At 37.0% G+C, this 18739-nt stretch overlaps 1 protein-coding gene across 2 annotated transcripts in view; it reads right to left on the bottom strand.

The window, feature by feature from the left end:
* Positions 1–3399: 3399 nt before the first annotated feature.
* UBQLN1 (ubiquilin 1) overlaps positions 3400–18739 on the bottom strand; it is a 52316-nt gene continuing 36976 nt past the window's right edge. Inside the window, exons 4-11 of one of the 2 annotated variants that reach the window (XM_028122256.2) lie at positions 18316–18578; positions 17684–17842; positions 17273–17507; positions 12095–12237; positions 8954–9037; positions 7602–7717; positions 7197–7365; positions 3400–5421 (exon numbers count right to left, since the gene is read on the bottom strand). In XM_028122256.2, the coding sequence (XP_027978057.1) occupies positions 5269–5421; positions 7197–7365; positions 7602–7717; positions 8954–9037; positions 12095–12237; positions 17273–17507; positions 17684–17842; positions 18316–18578 (1322 nt within the window). In that variant the 3' untranslated portion in view covers positions 3400–5268. The remainder of the gene's footprint in view (positions 5422–7196; positions 7366–7601; positions 7718–8953; positions 9038–12094; positions 12238–17272; positions 17508–17683; positions 17843–18315; positions 18579–18739) is intronic. The other variant, XM_028122257.2, reaches the window with a different exon arrangement.

An 18739-nucleotide genomic window follows, 5' to 3' on the forward strand; every position in this document is an offset into this window, starting at 1 on the left:
AGACCAAGAACCCTTTCCCTCACACTTCAGCCTGTGTAACAGAGGGGTACGTGCTTGTTTATTTAATTTATAAAATCTATTCCGGGGATCAAAAGCTAGTAACTCTTTTCTCTTTTTACTTTTTGGTAGAAAACAATTTCCCATATTCTCTTCCTAAATCAGCTCCCCCTTCCCCTGTGCACGTGCACACAATCACCCACATTAGAAGACAAATATGTTGTAGTACTTCCCATCTTAAAAAAATACAAAAGGTAAAACTTCCTCTACACCACCACTCCCATCTCCTTATTTAGCCCCCATTTCTCTGATTCTCTTTGCTTCAAAACTCTGTGTCTCCTGGTATCTACAGTCCGCTCTCACCAGAATTTTACCCTCATCACTCTATAAAACCTCTATCACAGTTATGAGGGGGGTAGCTCCCTTAACGGATACGGAGATTAATATTCAAACCATGATGGGTATACAAAGTAAGAGCATTTAACAGTTCATTTACCATCTTTCTCCTTGTAAAAAAGTGCCTTGCTTGCTCTCAGGGCCTCTCCAGTCTACTTCGTTGGTTTCCTCTCCTCTCCCTGAATGTGAAGTTAGAGCAAACCAGGCCTCAATTCTCACAAAGTGTGTTTATCAACGATTTCTCAACCATAGCACTGTAACATTCTGGAGCAGATAAATCTTTGTTGTGGGAGCTGTCCTGTGCTTCTCAGAATGTTTAGTAGCATCCTTGACCTCTACTCACTAAATGCCCATAGCAGCCCCAATCATGATGTCAAGAATGTGTCTCCATGGGTGCCTAGGTGGCTCAGACATTAGGGCGTCTGCCTTCGGCTTGGGTCATGCTCTCCAGGTCCTGGGATGGAGCCCCGCGTCAGGCTCTTAGTTCAGTAGGTAGTCTGCTTCTCCCTCTCCCTCTGCTACTCCTGCTTGTGCTCTCTCTCTCTCAAATGAGTAAATAATATCTTAAAAAAGAATGTGTCTCTAGACATTGCCAACAGCCCCTGGCGGGGGGGGGGGGGGGGAATGGCTTCTGGCTGAGAACCACTGGCCTAGTTCTTTGGCTTTCAATACCAGATATATACACTTGGCAGCTGCTGTATATACACCATATGCACTGGCTATAGCTTGAACCCTCTCCAACTGCCTTCTCGTTATATCCACTTACATGTCCTATCAAGTATATCCTACTTAATACGTCAAAACTAAAATTCTGATTTATACTCTGCCCCATATATGTCTGTACCTTGTCACCCTGTTTGACACCTCTCTTGCTCTTAACCTCAGTTTTATCCATCAGTAAATCCTACTGGCTCTGCTCTCAAAATATATCCCAAATCTGACTACTACTTAATACCTCCACTGCTACTAAGCCCAAGCCCATATGACCCCTCACTAAAATTATTACCTCCTAACAGTTTCCGTGCTTCCACCTTGGTTCCCCTAGTCCAGTGGTTCTCACCTAGGAACTTTTTAGAAATGCAAATTCTCCTCCAAACCTAGTAAATTAGAAACTCTGGGGATGGGACACAAAAACTGGGGTAATTAAGTCCTCCATATCTGAGGCCACTCCCCTGCCCCCATCTCTCCAATCATATTCCCTATACCACTTTCTCCCTAGCTCACCTTGCTCAGTCACAGTGAACTTCCTGTGTTCTATAAGCACTCAGAGCACTCCCACTACTGAGCTTTTTCAATAGTTGTCTCTCTTCCTGGAAAGTTATTCACCCTCACAGATAATCTTCAAGTCTCTATTTAAATAATGTCCCCGTTTCAACGAGTACTTCTTGGACTAGCCTACATAAAATAAGAAACACCTTCTTCCTGAACTAGCCTCCTTACTCTGCTTAATTTTTCACCAAAGCCCTCTGTTACTACCTAACCAGGCTATGTGTCTGTTTTGTTTACTATTGTCTCCCTACATTCTACTATGTAAACCCCATATGGACATGTTTTATTTCCTGTTATACTTTGAACAACTAGAAAAGAACCCTATACTTAACAGATGTTCAATAAGTATTAACTTTCTGAGGCAATGGCTGCCTGTGGTCCATTAGAGGAACGATACAAAGAAATCAAGAATATTTAATGTTACTTAAAAAAATACCAAGAAAATTTCAGGGCAGGGAAAAAAAAAAAAACCAAAACATTAAAACAAACAAACCCCAAACCCAGAGCTGTAAGGTGACTGAGAGGGACAGATGCAGCAGCTGACAGTAAAGGCTAAGGAGTTCAGAGCAAATTACACTGCTCAGCGAAGTTTAGGAAGACTTCAGAACTGAGCCCAGAAGGAATGGTCGGCCTTCTGTAAACCAAGGACGACAGATGAAATTACAGAGACAAGAGGACCATGTGCACTACCAGACAAGTGGAGGCTTGCTGAGGGCAATCTTCCCAAGGTGTGTTCATACAGCATTACCCTGAGGAACAGTCTGGTGAAAAGGATGGTGGAACATGTTGGATGAGACACCTTTAACAGATTTCTTTAATGCAGGGCTTCTTGGTTAACATGTTTAATGTCAATCTCTAAGAGAGAAAGTAGAGTACGCAGTATTTCCCTGCCTTAACCACACAATCTTTTCTTGTTTTGCACAAGCACACAGACATGCAGCCAAGCTTAACTTCTATTACTAATGTTAGTGACATTTTTACCCACCTCATTTTGCTGTACTTTGCCTACTAAACTAACATAGTAATGTGTCCTCAAACGAAAGACTCCTTTCATTAAACCAAGTCTGCAACTCCAATTCTGAACATGCCCAGAGGCCAGCTGTCATTTTTAATAAGATCGTGCTCAATATTCACTACACACTGTTTAGTTATCACAAATCTTCCACTTGGGAAATAAAATCCTGAAATGTTATTTTCACCACTCCATTCTTGATTCAATTTGCAATAAATAACCCAACATGAGGACAATTTAAGCCTATAATATTTTAAATGCCTTTTTAATGCCTTTGAGAATTTTAAGTATTTTGAACTCCTAAAAAGATATTTAGATTTAAGATAAACATACTAGAGCCAAACAACAACAACAACAAAACAGTACCACTACAGAAGCTGGTAGGTACTCAAGAGGCCACCCAATCTAGTGTGCTGAAAGAGGCCTCGGCAGCCTTGTTACAAGAAATCATGATGTCTTTACTCAAAGTCAAATAACAAGTTAGGTACCAAAAACAGCAAGCAGAGCTCAGGTCAGCTGACATGCCAGTTGGTTATCTTTTTAATACACGATAACAGTGAATACACAGATTTTAACTGGGGAAACTTAAAAACTGATGAAGAATGATCTGAATTGTGATAAAATCTGGGGTAAATCAACTCCAGTGGTCTTCAAAGGACATGATGAGAGAAAGTAAACTGAAAACATCCTTTTCTTTCTACAAAAGAGGCAAGACAAACCAAGTGTAAAAGCTAGAGATTTATTGTTATTTTGTGATTAATAAACTGTCAAATTGGTTATGACACTATCCCACACTGTATACCACCATTACCATTCGCCAGTACAAAAGTTTTTGAACCAGACTGAGGCATAAGGCAGAGAGAGCAAAGACACATGGATATCATCCTTAACAACCTCCTCTAGTCATGCCTCCACCTTGACCATCATTCATGTTTTCCTCCTGGGGAAAGTGTCAGAACAGTGCATGGGCTGATGGGCAACCTGGCCTCTTGACCTTTTTTAATAGCAAGCAACTTACAGAAGTAATGGAATTCAACTTGTATTTCCCTTGATTTTATTGGTCTGAACTCATTATAGGTTACTTTAACATTTTAATTTCCTGTAACTGTACATGAGAGAATATAACGACCTAAGAGAATACTGAACCAGAGTCAGCCAAATATATTACTGACCCCAAAGTTATACTGACCCCAAAGTTATGTTTTAATTGGTCCTAAAGGAATGTACCATACCCCAACAGTTTGAGAGTTAGGCAAACAGAACTTCTTTGGGGAGGGAAGAAAAAGGCTGCAGAACAGCCAAATGTACTCAACATTGTTAAAACGGCTCTTTGTTTTTCACCCCTGAATGATACCTCTTTACTACACTATATGCACAGAAATCCTAACAGAATCTTGGTTGCCAGTATTATTTAGGCTGGCCCAATCCAGGAGAGATCCCCACCCCCCGCCCCCAGTTCCCCTTCTCTGAGGCTCTGAAAAGCACAATATTTAACTATTTAATAGAACTACCAAAACACTTCAGAAACAAGTGGCTCACAAATCATTTTAAATTCATGTATTGCCTGTGCATGAGAAAACTGATAAACCCAAAAGATAGTTCTATTTTTATATGGCAATTAAAAATAACTGAAACATCAAGACACTTTCAGTGAAAGCAACATTTCAATTACAAATTGTAATGCCTGTTGAACTACCTATGGGAGAAGCTGAAAAGTCCTAGGCAAATGCACTTTTGGGTTATACTACAGTGCTCCTTCAGTCTGCACAAAGATGAAGGTAAGTTACAGTCAATCTGTGAATGTTGAGACAATGTTACATTATGTTGTCTGTACAATTAAATGTCCTTAAGAGATAACCAGAATCAGTTTTCTACTATATTTTCAACAAACCTGACTAACCGGCACTTTTGCTGAGAGATGTTTATCAAAGATGCTGTAAGATTCTACACAATTAGGAAATACTCAGCTTTAAAATATTTCCTTATCTTCACTTTTTTGGTTACAGGTGCTTTGCTCAATCTATTGCAGTTTTTTCTAGAAATGCAATCCCAACTGTGCATACTACATTGTATACGAATAAAGCAAAAACCGTCAGTAGTATAAATCTTACAGCATTTTGTTTGCAAAAATACATGCCAAAGTCACAATAAGCAGTACTGTACCACAAATTATAGAGCGCAAATGATTCGCTTCTTTTTAATGCTTTTATTCTACATAAATTACTACCATAGGCTAATGTTTAAAAAGCAAATAAACTGGACAGATGCAGGACAAAAATCTGTTCACCCAACTATAAAAGGTGATATTTTTTTAAAAATTACAATAAATGCAGAAGTGTTTGATGCATGCAGTAGCCTTAAATGAAAAAGCATTGATTCCCACTGTTAAAAAAAAAAAAAAAAAAAAAAAAAAAAAAAAAAACACACAGAGAAACCCACACATCTTACTGCACTCCACCTTAAAATGCATCATACTGGGTTTGTTTATAACAGCACAGAATTCCAAGAGTCAAAATGAAATAAAGCGGGTATTTTAAAGATTTAAGAGCCGTTATCAAAAATAAATTACATTTTTTCAAGATACAGAAATGCTGCTATGATGGCTGGGAGCCCAGTAACCTTTCAATAGCGGCATTGATATCACCTCCTGTTGCTATTAGCGCTTGCAAGTTTGCTTCACGGTTCAAAAATCCCATTGCACTGAGCTGTTCCAGTTGTTGCTGAAATCTGACTTCTGGATTCTGTAGCTGTTAAAGAAAGAAAAAAAAAAACACTAACCAAAACTCTAAGGATAATCAGTCTGTGTCACACCTGGATAACCTCTAAAAAGTTTTAAATGCTCTTTTACAAATATGTGCTGGTCTACAAGCTATAAAAGCACTGGCCTCTCTTGAAACATAGTCAACATATTTGAAAGTCCATTAGCACTTAATTTTGTTTTTAAATAATCTAATTTATACTTAACCCTGTCAAACAACACAAAACTCTGCTTTAAAAAAAAAAATCGCTTTTGGGGTGATCCCTGGGTGATTCAGTCAGTTAAACGTCCGACTCTTGATTTCGGCTCAGGTCACAATCTCAGGGTCATGAGATCAAGCCCAGCGTTGCATCAGGGAGTCTGCTTGAAATTCTCTCTCCCCATCTACCTCTGCCTGCCGCCCCACTTGCACACGCACTCTCTCTCTCAAAAATAAATAAATAAAATCTTTGGAAAAAAATCACGTAATAAACCTCATCCGTTACATTAGATACATTAAGAAGCTGATGAAAATGCAGAACTTAAAAGTATATATGCAAATAGTTCAGAACTAATGATTTATTTTGTAGTTATCGACCAATTGGGTAAATATAAAAGCCAGTGTCCTCATGTACAAAATTCTAAAGTTCGAATGAGGCTTAGAATGTGCATTCAGGGGTACCTGGCTGGCTCAGTTGGTTAAGCGACTGCCTTCAGCTCAGGTCATGATCCTGGAGTCCCAGGACTGAGTCCTGTATCGGGCTCCCTGCTGAGCAGGGAGTCTGCTTCTCCCTCTGACCTCCCCCACTCATGCTCGCTCTCTCTCATAAATAAATCAATGTTAAAAAAAAAAAAAAAAAGAATGTGCATTCAATTTCTGCACTGGCCAGTCAAGTCTTCAGGAGAGTTCCAGTTCCAGGCCCAGAGAATATACTCCTGACAATTCAGCTGCATCAAGTCTTTCTTCAGAAATGAAGTTAAGACAAAAATACATAAATGATCAATCAATCCTGCCCAATCTGATAAGGAGGTCTATAGATTGCTCAACTTATGTAACAATTCTGTCCAATACCTAAAATCTTTTTTTCTTATTAATTCCATGACTATTATACTGATCCAGAAGCTATGTTAGATTTGGGACTACAAATACTTGTATAGGATAAAACCCTGCCCGTTTATTACATTTAATAAGGCTTAAAATCAGAAAGCATGCTCTATTTTCTGCCATGCAGAATTACAGGGGCAGATTCTTAGTAAAGCTAATAAATGTTTCCAGATGTAAGAACATTATTAGAAGTCCACATTTTTAAGCCATATTTGTGAGGTTTATATATGTAACACAAGTTACCACAGGAAGTATTAGTGGGCAGGGAGAGATAGGATTTTTTCTTTAAGTCAAAATACAAGGACTAGATAGAACTGTAGTTATAGTTGTTCAGGAGGTATTTGGGATATTTAAGTTTCTATTCCTCCTTGACAAACTTTTATAAAATACAACGTATTTCAAGTAATTTCCAAAGAGGGACTCTAAAAAACGCATTTTAAATGGCAACTTCCAAATAAGGCAAAGTTGTAGTATTTCTTCCCTACAACTGTTTCCTTCAGTGTCTAATAGTACACCAAAGTCAGTAATTTTTGTAATGCCTGTTTTATAAGATTTTGCTTTTCATTATACTCTAAACCCTGAAGGACTGCCTTCTTCTTTTCTTTCTTTTTTTGGTTGTTTGTGGAAATTTCTAAATTTCCAACAAGGAATACCAAATGTGAGCAGAAAAGAATCTTTACCTGAGGATTTACTCCAGCAAGAGCCTGCAGCATTTGTTGGATAAACTGCTGGTGTCCCGGTTCAGTGGTTCCTGTCGTGGGACTTGGGTTGTCACTAGGTGCAGAGTTAGAACCGTTGCCTCCTGAAGAGCCTCCAGTGCTTCCTAATGCCCCCAGGCCAGGAGTAAACCTAGGAAAGCATGAATTGGTAATAAACCTAAGCTACTGCAATAGGAGGCCAGACCAGGCCCCTGATGGTAAATCAGTTACAATTTAACACAGTGTTAGCAGTTATCTTCTTAAAATGAACATTTCTAATTTTGAAAACTCAGTCTTGAAAACAATCTCAACAAAAAATAGGCAGAATGATATTTAAGAGAGAAGTAACCAATATGCACTTTCATAGTCATCCTCAAATAAGCCTACCCTGGGATGAGGCCGGGGGCTTCCGTTGCTAATGTCTGTAAACCCTGCTGAATCTGTAACAAGGCCTGCATTGCTCTAGGATTTGACATTGCCGATAATGTATCAGGATTCTGCATCTAAGGAAGAAAGAAAATAGGTGGTTAACAAGGGAATTAAAATCAGTGAAAGTAAAATTTAAATGTTTCTTTGCTATGTTTCTGGAGAAAATCTAAAACCTTACTCCCAGACACTGGTAATCCAGAATTTCTTTCCCCAGATAAACACAAGCACCTCCTCCTCAACAGCAAACCTAGTGTGCAAACCGTTAACTGACCTCCTCCCAAGTCCATCATGAAAGCCATTTTTCATAATGAAAGACAATCAAGAGCTACTGTGGAAGCCACAACTGTTCCCGTTCTCCAACAGAAGATAGAAGTGTTATTTCTAAGAGACAACTTCCAACTGCACAATTTATGTAACGTGGTCAACATATGGTAAAAGCCACATATTCCTCCCGACCGTTATCTGTTACTGATTAAACAATTTGACCAGTAAGATACACTCTAAAAGAGTAGTTCCAAATTTGAAGTTAATATGTGTCTCCTGAATTCAGCTTCACTACTTCCAAATATACAGCATCTGACTGACCAAAAAAGATAGGCTGACATTAACTTCATTACAAGAGGTCAAGGACAATACCTAACCTTGGATAATGGTTTACAAGCCCAAGAATCTTTTGTATAATATTTAAAAGCCCTAGAACTACCAGTTTCAAAACACCAAGACTGACTTCTCTTGTCTTTTTAAATAGTAAAATACCATTCCAATCTCAAGTTGTTTTTTTTTTTAATAATAAAACCTTTCTTGTAGGACAACACTGTCAATTTTAATCATGCTAATTCCGAGTCTGAGGAAATGAGATCTACCCCTCAAAAAAGAGACATTCCATTAATTTGTAGGAATTAAGACATTACAAAGAAACCAAACCTATAAAACACAACAGGGTAGCTCCTTCCTATTACTCGAGATTAGTTAAACCATAAAGCATAACATGACACAATGATGCACTTCAAAGTTAGTAAAGTGAAAGGAAATGGTTTATGGTATTAACGAAGCATTCAAAATCCTAAATCCTCAAAAGCAAAAACAAAATGGTCCTCTTCCTGAGAACTTATGTTTAAGAAATATAAGCAAAAGGTCAGCAGTGAAATGGGGCTCAGTTAAGATCAAGCTGAATTCTCTGCAAATTGACAGCATTATCAAACTAACTTCTATGGTTTGCTATCAGCCAGAGAAGAGCACGGAAAATGTTTATCATCAAACTTTTTCAAGCAAATCATTACCGAAGGTAGCTAGCATCTTTTCTTACTCACTTGTTGGAGGAAAGTTGGGAGCTGTTGTCTCATTTGTTCTTGAAGCTGAGGATTTCCAGCAAATAGGGGGTTATTCAGCATCATCTATGGGGCAAGTGTTCAAACAATTTTAACTGGAAATATCTGAAACAAGTAATGTACCTTGTTTAATAGTCTATCTTCCCCCAAGTGCCTAACCTGGCACTTACAGGGAGGAAGGTAGAACATGAATAAAAAAGGAGAAGGGAAGATACTGTCCACAAGAAGGATCTCCAGGGGGAAAAAAAAAAAAAAAAAAAAAAGAGGCATCTTCTCTCTCAATGAGAATGATGATTATGATAATGACATGCAATATCCTAAAAAGTAAAAACAATCATTTTCTTAGGATTTTCCTTGAGCAAAGATGAGTATTTGCTCTTGAAAAAAAAATGGGGGTAACTGGCATTCAGGGGGATACATTTGCTGCTACACTGACAGAATAAACATAAGCATCAATACATGAAACGATACATGGCTTGCTCAGACTCCTCAACACACAAGTGGCAAGCACAGAGAAAAATCCAGATCTGGAACCACTATATCTATCTACCTGCCTACTGCAAAACAGCTAGTATTAGGTCCAGAAAAATAACACCGCAGAACAGCAACCACCCTGCCAGAGAAATGGAGCTGCTTAGGTGAAAACGGCCCAGGACTAGCACCAACAGATCTCCGGGGCAAGTATTAAAATGTGTTAAGACCTGAAAGATGTAAATCCGTTTGAGAACACCAAGATTAGCCTCTGGATTTCACCTCACTACCACCAGAGATGAGGAAACTGGCATGCCTCCTAACGTTCACACAGGTGTTAAGAATTAAAGTCAAGGTCAATATTAACGTTAAAATCTGAAAATAAGATTACGATACACGATCAGCATAACCAGAAACTATTCTCATAGCTTTGAAAAGAGAGTTTTATCACTTTCCCCAGAAGGAGTGAAAAGTCAACTGATAATGATTTACTGATCACCTATTTACCCGTCCAAAGTCTGGAGGGTAAAGTGAAATGATCCTTGCCCTCAAGTAGTTAACCACATTTGAGAGCAATTAATTATATGTACACACTAGAAGTAGAGAGAATTCCACTTTCCCTTTGTCTATGGTTACAAAGTGGATTATTTAGTTAATTTCAACAAAATAACAGAAGTAGGAGGAAGTCAGTGTTTTATGGATATACAGTATTTGTTTCAAAGTGACCAATAAAATTCACAGTAAATAAAATACGAACTTGAGATAAACACGCTTCTTTATTGGCTCCAGTAAAATACTTTTTATTATGAACAGATAATAAAGTTATCACATTTATCTTTCAGGACTCATGTCATTTGAGACAGCATGGCATCTTAAACTGATTCATTCTTTCTCAGAAAAGCATTATCTCGTTTAAGATATTTTTCCTAACTTACCTGACTATACAACAATACATTTTATATGTTAAGACCTTTTTGAATATCTAAAAATCAAAATCAGAATAAACTAAAAAACTTTAATTTTCTGATAACCAGAGTACACTGTAAACATTTCTAAACTGTCTACAACAAAAGACATCCATATCTAGCCCTCTTTGTTAACATTTTGCTTTAGAGTGAAAAAACAATGTATCAAAGTGCTCAAGTCACTTCACAGTGTTGTTGTTCTAATTAAATGGCTGGGAATGTGCTTATTAAAGTCAAAATTTTTAAATGAGATGCACATTCAGTGCTAATTAATCAAATAGACATTCAAAAACATACAAATACCATCACAACATATTTTCCACATTTTAAACAAAAGTGCTATGATCACAATAAGATGAGCATTTAATACTAATAACTCAGATAATTTTATATGACTAAAACAAGAGTATACAAAAATTCACCTAAAAACTTGTTTTGTTTCCAATTCCACAAATATCAAGAGGGCAGAAGTTATTGCTGAGGATTATAATGCAAAGATATACGCTATATACGTGAATCAATATGGTTCCAGACTTTAGAAAATAAAAACCATTTCGTTTGACATAATGAAGAAAGAAAAGTGATTAACTTTAAAAGCTTTTAGAATTTTGGAAATGAGAATACACTATAAAGGAAAACAGAAGTGCCTGGGTGGCTCAGTCATTAAGCGTCTGCCTTCATCCCCCTCCCCCATTAAGCAGGGGTCCTGGGATCAAGCCCAGCATCGGGCTCCCTGCTCGGTCAGGAGCCTGCTTCTCCCTCTCCCGCTCCCCCTGCTTGTGTTCCCCTCTCTGGTTGTCAATCTGTGTCAAATAAATAAATAAAATCTTTAAAAAATAATAATAAAAAATAAAGGAAAATATTTATAATCCCTAACACTTTATAGAAGACATTTTTAATACCCAGCAAATATAAACTACACATGATCAAGGTTATTTAATAGTCTCCAAGGTTTTTCAAGCCCAGTTGTTCTTAACCTAGGGGCACATCAGAATTGCCCAGGGAACTTCAGGGAGAGGGGGAAATGTAATGTACTTACACCAAAATCTCTCAGGCTGGAGAGATTTTTTTTTAACTTTAAAGTTCCCAAAGGGATCCTAAATGTTCAGCCCGGGTTGAGATCCACTAATTCCCTTAGTTATGGTCTCTTCAAATCAAGTTAGAAAATGAATAAATTAATAAAATACCATTATACTATCTTTGGGGGGATCTATAATGGAAAAAATGAGAATACTGTTCCCACAAATCTCCCTCTGCCTTTAATAAATGATTTCAGGCTATTTTAAACATGACCATTACTCAAAATCTATGTGACCTAATAAATACAAGTATTCCAAGAAACGTATTAACACTGCACTTAATCACTTTCAAGATTTACATTTCACTAAAGAATATATCTTCCAAATGGAGAGTAATCCAAAACTTTGTATTCATCTTCTAAATCAACATATGTAGACACAAAGTAAACCTACACTTCCTTCTAGCCAATAAATAGCAGAGGTGAAACTGTTTTAATTATATATGAAGAATTAGTTTACTGCAAAGAAATGTAATGTCCAAAATATTGGAGATGCAGTTTACCTAGTAGGTAACACAACACAACCCAAATGTGCCTAAATCACAATTATTTGATTAGGCTATTTCAATTCATACTGCACAGTCCTTTTTAATACAATTACAAACTCACCTGTGCAGCAAGGTCAGGGTTCTGACTTAGGGACTGCATCATGCTTCTCATGTAGGGGGCAGACAACATGTTTTGCATAAGTTGTGGGTTTTCAGTTATTTGTTGCAACAAGCTCTGCATTCCTGGTGTGTTGAACATACTAGCTGAAAGTTTGTTAAAAAAAAAAAAAGACATTGTATCAAGAAAAAGACACATAAAAGTGAAAGCTTTAAAATACAATATATACCATGTGTAATTAGGAAATGCAGATGAGCATACATTTTATTAACCAATTGAACCAAGAAAGAATTTTAAAACTAAGATCTCCAAAACTACACACTCAACATATACCTGTAAAGGAGGGTTTATGATATTAAACATTCTGGTTACATTTATAGTAAAATCAAATCTCATGGAAAGGCTAGGTTCTAAAGTCAATTTAAGAAGCAAAAATTAGATATAGTCGAAATTACTACTGAAAATCCCATATAGAGAGTAAGCCAACATTTCCTCTAGGACTGCTTAATTAGAAGAATCACGTCCAGCATTTGATATGCTCATACTTAAAAGAAAGTAAGCCCTCTCATATCCAGGAAGCCACAGATACAGCCTCCATCCCATTTTAACTCAGTACTGACACTCACTCAGCAAAATAGCAGGCACATTTAACATTTCAGAGCACAGACTAAGAACAGTGACCAGAGCCGGATTACTTGGGTTCAAATTTAATCTAACTACGTAACCCTGGGCAAGTTATTTGGCTTCTTCATACTTCCAGTTTCCCCATCTGTCAAATGGAACAGAGTATCTACTGCACAGGGCAGGTTGTGACAATTAGTTAATGCACAAAAAGTGCTTGTTACTTATTTTTATTATTTTTTTTGCTAAGAGCTATAGCTAAATTTATGCAAATTTAACTTTCTTTAAAAGCTAATTTGCTCAACACATAACCAGATTTTCACTTGATGACTAGATATACTCAACCTCAAATATTCTCAAACTCATACGCAAACTTAACTCATCATTTTTTTCATTTCCCATCTGCTCTCATTCCATCCAGTGTAATCTGATCAGGCTTAAAAACACTGACACTTCCCATTTATTTTTCTAGTTTATTTTAATTTTGCTGGGGGTTTTTTGGTAATCATTTTTTTTCCCCTATTTTCTCAAGTTGTTTCAATTAGGTTATTTTCGACATCCTGGAGTCTAAGAATATTCTAACAAAAGTGTTGACAAACAGCCTGCAGAGCAAATATGGCCCATGACCTGTTTCTATACAACCCACAAACTGAAAATGGTTTTACATTTTCAAATGGCTAAAGAAACAAAAATATTTTGTGAAAAGTAAAAACTATATGCAATTCAAACTTCAGTGTCCCTAAATAACATTTTTCTTGGAACACAGTCCTGCTAAGGCGTTCACAGTCTATGGCTGCTTGTGTACAACCAAGACCAAGTAGTCTGACAGAGGCTTGTGAACGGCCCTCTCCTACTGTGGCTCAGTGCACCACACTATTGCTGTAGCATGTTGTTATTTTTTAACTACCAATACATACCAATCACATAAGAACAAGAAGAAAAAGAAAGTTGGACTACAAATATTGTGCTTTTAAGGCACAATGGAGCATGGATTATTTTATCAAATGAGATGGTAAAGCACTGTATTTTTATGCAATGATGCTGAAGGAATATGATATACTTCAACATTGCTAGACTAAGCACTCATCACAGTACAGTATTCCCAACTCAGAGGTAAGCAACAGTCAGGAAAATACAAAATTTAAAATGTAGCCATCTCATCATAGATTTCTTTACAGAAATAAAAAATGAAAATAAGCCTATAACCAGTTAAGTTGGCAAGTGGCTTATTTGTTAGCCAAAAAGGAAAGCAGTAAGTATACTAGTAGTGATTAATTGGCATGCTTAATGAAATCTTGATTGCAGCAGCCAAATATAAATGTGTCCAGAGAAAATAAACTCATTTAAATCCATTAGTCTTCCAAGGAGAACAATTTCTCAAAAGTTAAGGACATTGGGCTCACAGCATCAATATTCAATTAAAAAACAATGCAAATTATTGAGTGGTATTCCTTTGTTTTTAATGAGTTGACAGATGTTACAGCTCAGTTGTTTGAGAAGTCAATGCCAAATTTAAAGTGACTGAAAAATTAGCTTTTATAAACAGTCTGCAAAGAACTACAAGCAAAAAACTACTTTCAAAATCGAGAAAATATTAATTCAATGCAACCACTGAAATAGAATCAGCTAAGATGTGCATATCTGATGATGATGAAAACATATGTGGAGGACTAAAAGGATTAAATACAGAAAGCTTATTAAAAAAATAAGGTATTTAAAAACTATGGTTATTCATTGTCTTATTCATCAGCAGGTACTCCGGAAAATATTTTGAACTGTCATGTTAGTCAACCAGTAGGAGTATCAATGGTGAACACCATTTCACTCTTGTGAACTTCGTGATACTCAATTCCGTGAATTTTTGCCAGAAATATCCTGACTTGTCCAACCACACAGCAGCAGTTTGATGGCTTACCAGAGATAAAGTTTTTGTTTTGTAAGAGGTAAAGTTTTACTTCAAAATTTTTTTTAGCTAAAGGCTAAGACTGAAATTCTGAACCACTTAACCACCATTACCAAACACCAAATGACTCTGGAAATTATCTTTTGCTAGAGACTTGGTAATGTTTCCCAATGAATTCTACCCATAATTATAAGGCAAACGGCATGCACACATGTGAAACTCATACTGTGGTAAAGTGATTTTGACAACAGCAGAAACTGTTTAAACGACGTCAAGGTGCTTTATACATTCTCTTGCTGTCAAAAGTTAAAATGAGATCTCCATTCCCACAAATTTATAGATTTTTTTTTTAGATCATACTACTGTTCAGCAGCATTTTTTGGGCCTCAATACAAGTGCAAAGAAAATCTCCACATTTCAAAATTCATTTAACTGTGTAACTGAGGTCCTACCACCTAACCTTCAATTGGAAGTGATTAATCGGCAATGACACGTAAAAAGCAAAGAAGAATCTAACAGAATCCTATAAATGCTTCCAAATGACGACTATGCTATTAAAATCATATACTTTTGGAATAAGTACATATTTAAGTAAAATCTCATTACACATCACACTAACAGATGAACATGCAATTTGATTTTGACAACAGGAAACACTGTGAACATCAATTAGCAAATGTCATCCCTAAAAAAGAATTCCATTCCTATCATTAGTAGGTACATATGAAAAAGTATTACACTCAATTTTTACTTATCGTAATGTGTTTTCTCTCATAATATTCTCACTTTGCTCTTGATATGCAAGGCCTAAAGTATTACCTGGCCCCTTGCAGGAGAAATTTGCCGACTCCTGCTCTAAGATTTCCTCACCCTCTAGAGTAAGTGCTTACAGGGCAAAAGAAGAGTCAAGAGTTTTATCTTTACAGGTACGTGTGTATATATGTGTGTATGTAACTGCAAAGAGTTGAGTAAAAAATCACAATAATGTACACTATGCTAACAAATTGTTAGGCCAAAATAAAAAAAAAAAAAATCTTAAAAAAAAAAAACCCAAATTGTTAGGCCAGCAGAATCCATTTCCTTTTGCTGTTTTTTGTTTTCCTTTGATGGAAACAATAACATGAAATCTTAAAGTATCAAGCCATTAAATAAAAAATCTGAATAAAAAGTCACAAAACTGATTTTTTGACAAAAGCTGTTACTGCAGATAACCATGCTATAGTTAAAAAAAGCAATTCATGGGTGCCTGGGTGGCTCAGTTGGTTACAGCTCAGGTCATGATCCTGGAATCCCGGGATTGAGTCCCGCTTTAGCTCCCTGCTCAGCGGGGAGTCTGCTTCTCCCTTGTCCCCCCCCCCATGCTCTCTTTCTCTCTCAAATAAAAATCTTAAAAAAAAAAAAAAAAAGCAATTCACCTATCAGTTAGGAAATCTGATTAAATCTTAGCTCTGTCTGCTCTAAGATCTTTGTAATGTGAATAAAGTATCTCTCTCAAAACATAGTTTAAGAATCAAAAAACACAGTTTAACATAGCTTAAGTAACAGAACGGGGTAATTTTTTTCCTGATTTAAAAATGGCATTACTTCAATGTGAACTAGACTTAGATCATTCCCAAATGATCACCACTTACTCCGGTGATCATGAATAACTAACACTATGTCAAATATAGTTCAGTTTTCAAAAATGGCCAATACTTCAGTTTTTAACAACTCTTTATTATACTCAAAAACTTCATGATACCCACTACGGTCTATAAAGAATATCTACTACACTGACCACCAATGACTCTCCATTATGACTTCTCTCAGTAATGACCTTTTGAAAAATTCCTCATCCAGCACCTCACCTTTCCACTCCCTCTGCCAAACACCAGCCATCTCTGAAAGCATATCCAGGTCCTCCTCACCTGAGGGAAGTGGCCCCATGCTTTCATCTCTTCTCATTTCCATGCCAAGCACTAGAACTAAAATCATCACTCTAGCTACAGATTTTAGACCTAATGCTTATCATCTGAATAGCTGACAAAAGGACTTCCATTTATTGAGTGTAGTCTATGGAGAAATGATCAAAAGTAAATTCCTAACCTGTTCACATATCAGAATCTCCAGCAGCTTTATCCACAGATCTTAAAGCCGCTGTAGATGATTCCAATCCATGAGGTCTGAGGTTAGGACCCGGGAATCGGACTTGTAACAAAGCAGGCAGGTGCTCTGATCCAGCCCATTTAGCCCTGGTTTTAGGACTGGAGTGTGAGAATCCACCAATCTACCATAGAAACTAGACTAAAGCCAAGAAAACACATGCTCCAGTAGGGAGTCCACAGATAACTGTATTCTCTCTGCACTTGTTTTCCTACTGTTGAAACAAGACGACCACCCACTTCTCCCAAAACCATCCATAAGATAGTTTTGGGAGAAGTGGGTGGTCATCTCATCAGTAACCCTTTCCACTATAATGCACACAAGTGATTAATACTAATCACTACATATTTAAAAATTCCATTGAAAAACTTGCAACACGAAAAGATAATTCATAAAAGTTACTTCACACACACACACACACACAAAGCATAAAGAATAACAGTATAAAAAATGTTTTCATTATTCCAATAAGTGAGGATAACAAAGAAAAACAGTGTGAGCTGTTATGAGCCTACCTCCTAATCCAGGCCCCAAATTTGGCGCAGATGAACTCTGCCCAGAAGTGCCACTGGCAGCACTACCAGCAGTGCCCCCCACAGCACTGGTGGTCCCACTGGAAGCCGATGAACTCTGGGAAGCCTGTGGAGCCCATGGATTGGGTAATGGATCTCTATTTTCTGTACGGGAAGGTTGACTACCTTCACCTGAGGATGTATTGCTCACTAGGGAAGCAAATGGATTACCACCAAACTGTAATAAAAGACACAAAAATCATAAAGAATAAGCTTTTGTTTTAAATTACAGATATGAAACTCTTTTTTGAATGAAAACTGTACTCCCCATATAAAGGTACCCTTCAATCACACACATATTTGTTAAAACAGGAGCTGCCCTTTGGCCTACGCCTTAGGGGCCTGCATTATCACCTGTTCTTGTGCAGCACTCAGCATTGGTTCCTGAATATCTGTGTACATGCGCCGTAAAGCATTGTATCCCCCTGGGATGCTTTCTAGGTTGCTCAAGGCTCGGTCCTGGTTTCTCATCATTTCCTGCATCATTGCCGGATTCCTGGCAAGTTCCAATGTCTACGAAAAAGATATCCATATAAAAAGGCACTGAAATACACATGAATTAATTTAGCTACTAACCAGCAGAGCTGATTTGTTTACAAGTTTTCTAACTATGAATTAGCAGTCTTCAAAAATTAAATCAGAAACTTATTTCCAATAATTCCTGCTGGATGTCGTCACCTCAATCTAACATTCAAATAACACCAAGAAAGAAGCACTCTGTTGTGAATGAATGCCCATCTCCTGAATCGGATTCTTTTTGTTTCTTAAATCTGCAAAATAACTGTTTACAGTGATCTTTAAAATATAGCAGAAAATTCAAATTTCAAATAGTCCAAATTAGTGTGTTGTTGAATTTTCTTAAACGAATACCAGGATTTCTTTTTGTAGCTTAGCCATCTACAAAAGGCAAGCTCCTTAAGCATAAAAAATTAAGAACTAAGTATATAATTCTTTAGCTAAGTGAGCTGAAAGAACTTTCCACATACTTGTCTCATAATATCTGGATTATTCAGCATATGACTAATTTCTGGATTTCTCTGAATCAACTGCTGCATTTGTGGATTGGCCATAATTAACTGCCTCATCAGGTCAGGATTTGAGAGCATGCTCTGGACAAAGGGATTCTCCATAATCTGGACCATCATTTCAGGATTGGACATAAGTTGCCGCTGCATCTGGCTTTGTAGTTCAGAGAAGTTAGTAGTATTCAAACCCAAGCTACTCAGACCTGCAAGCCCTCCAAGGCCACCTAAGATAAAGGGAAAAAGACACATAAATAAAAGTCAGAAATTTTATCATTAATATGACTGTGCTAAAATATGAAAATGCAAAAATACTGACTCAATAGTCCCATTATGGAAAACCACTTGTTTTTAAAGATTTTATTTGAGAGCGAGCAAGGGGTTGGGG

Source organism: Eumetopias jubatus, unplaced genomic scaffold, assembly GCF_037043125.1.
Source record: "Eumetopias jubatus isolate StellerSeaLion01/CBP00866 unplaced genomic scaffold, mEumJub1_p1.0 scaffold_15, whole genome shotgun sequence".
NCBI lineage: Eukaryota > Metazoa > Chordata > Mammalia > Carnivora > Otariidae > Eumetopias > Eumetopias jubatus.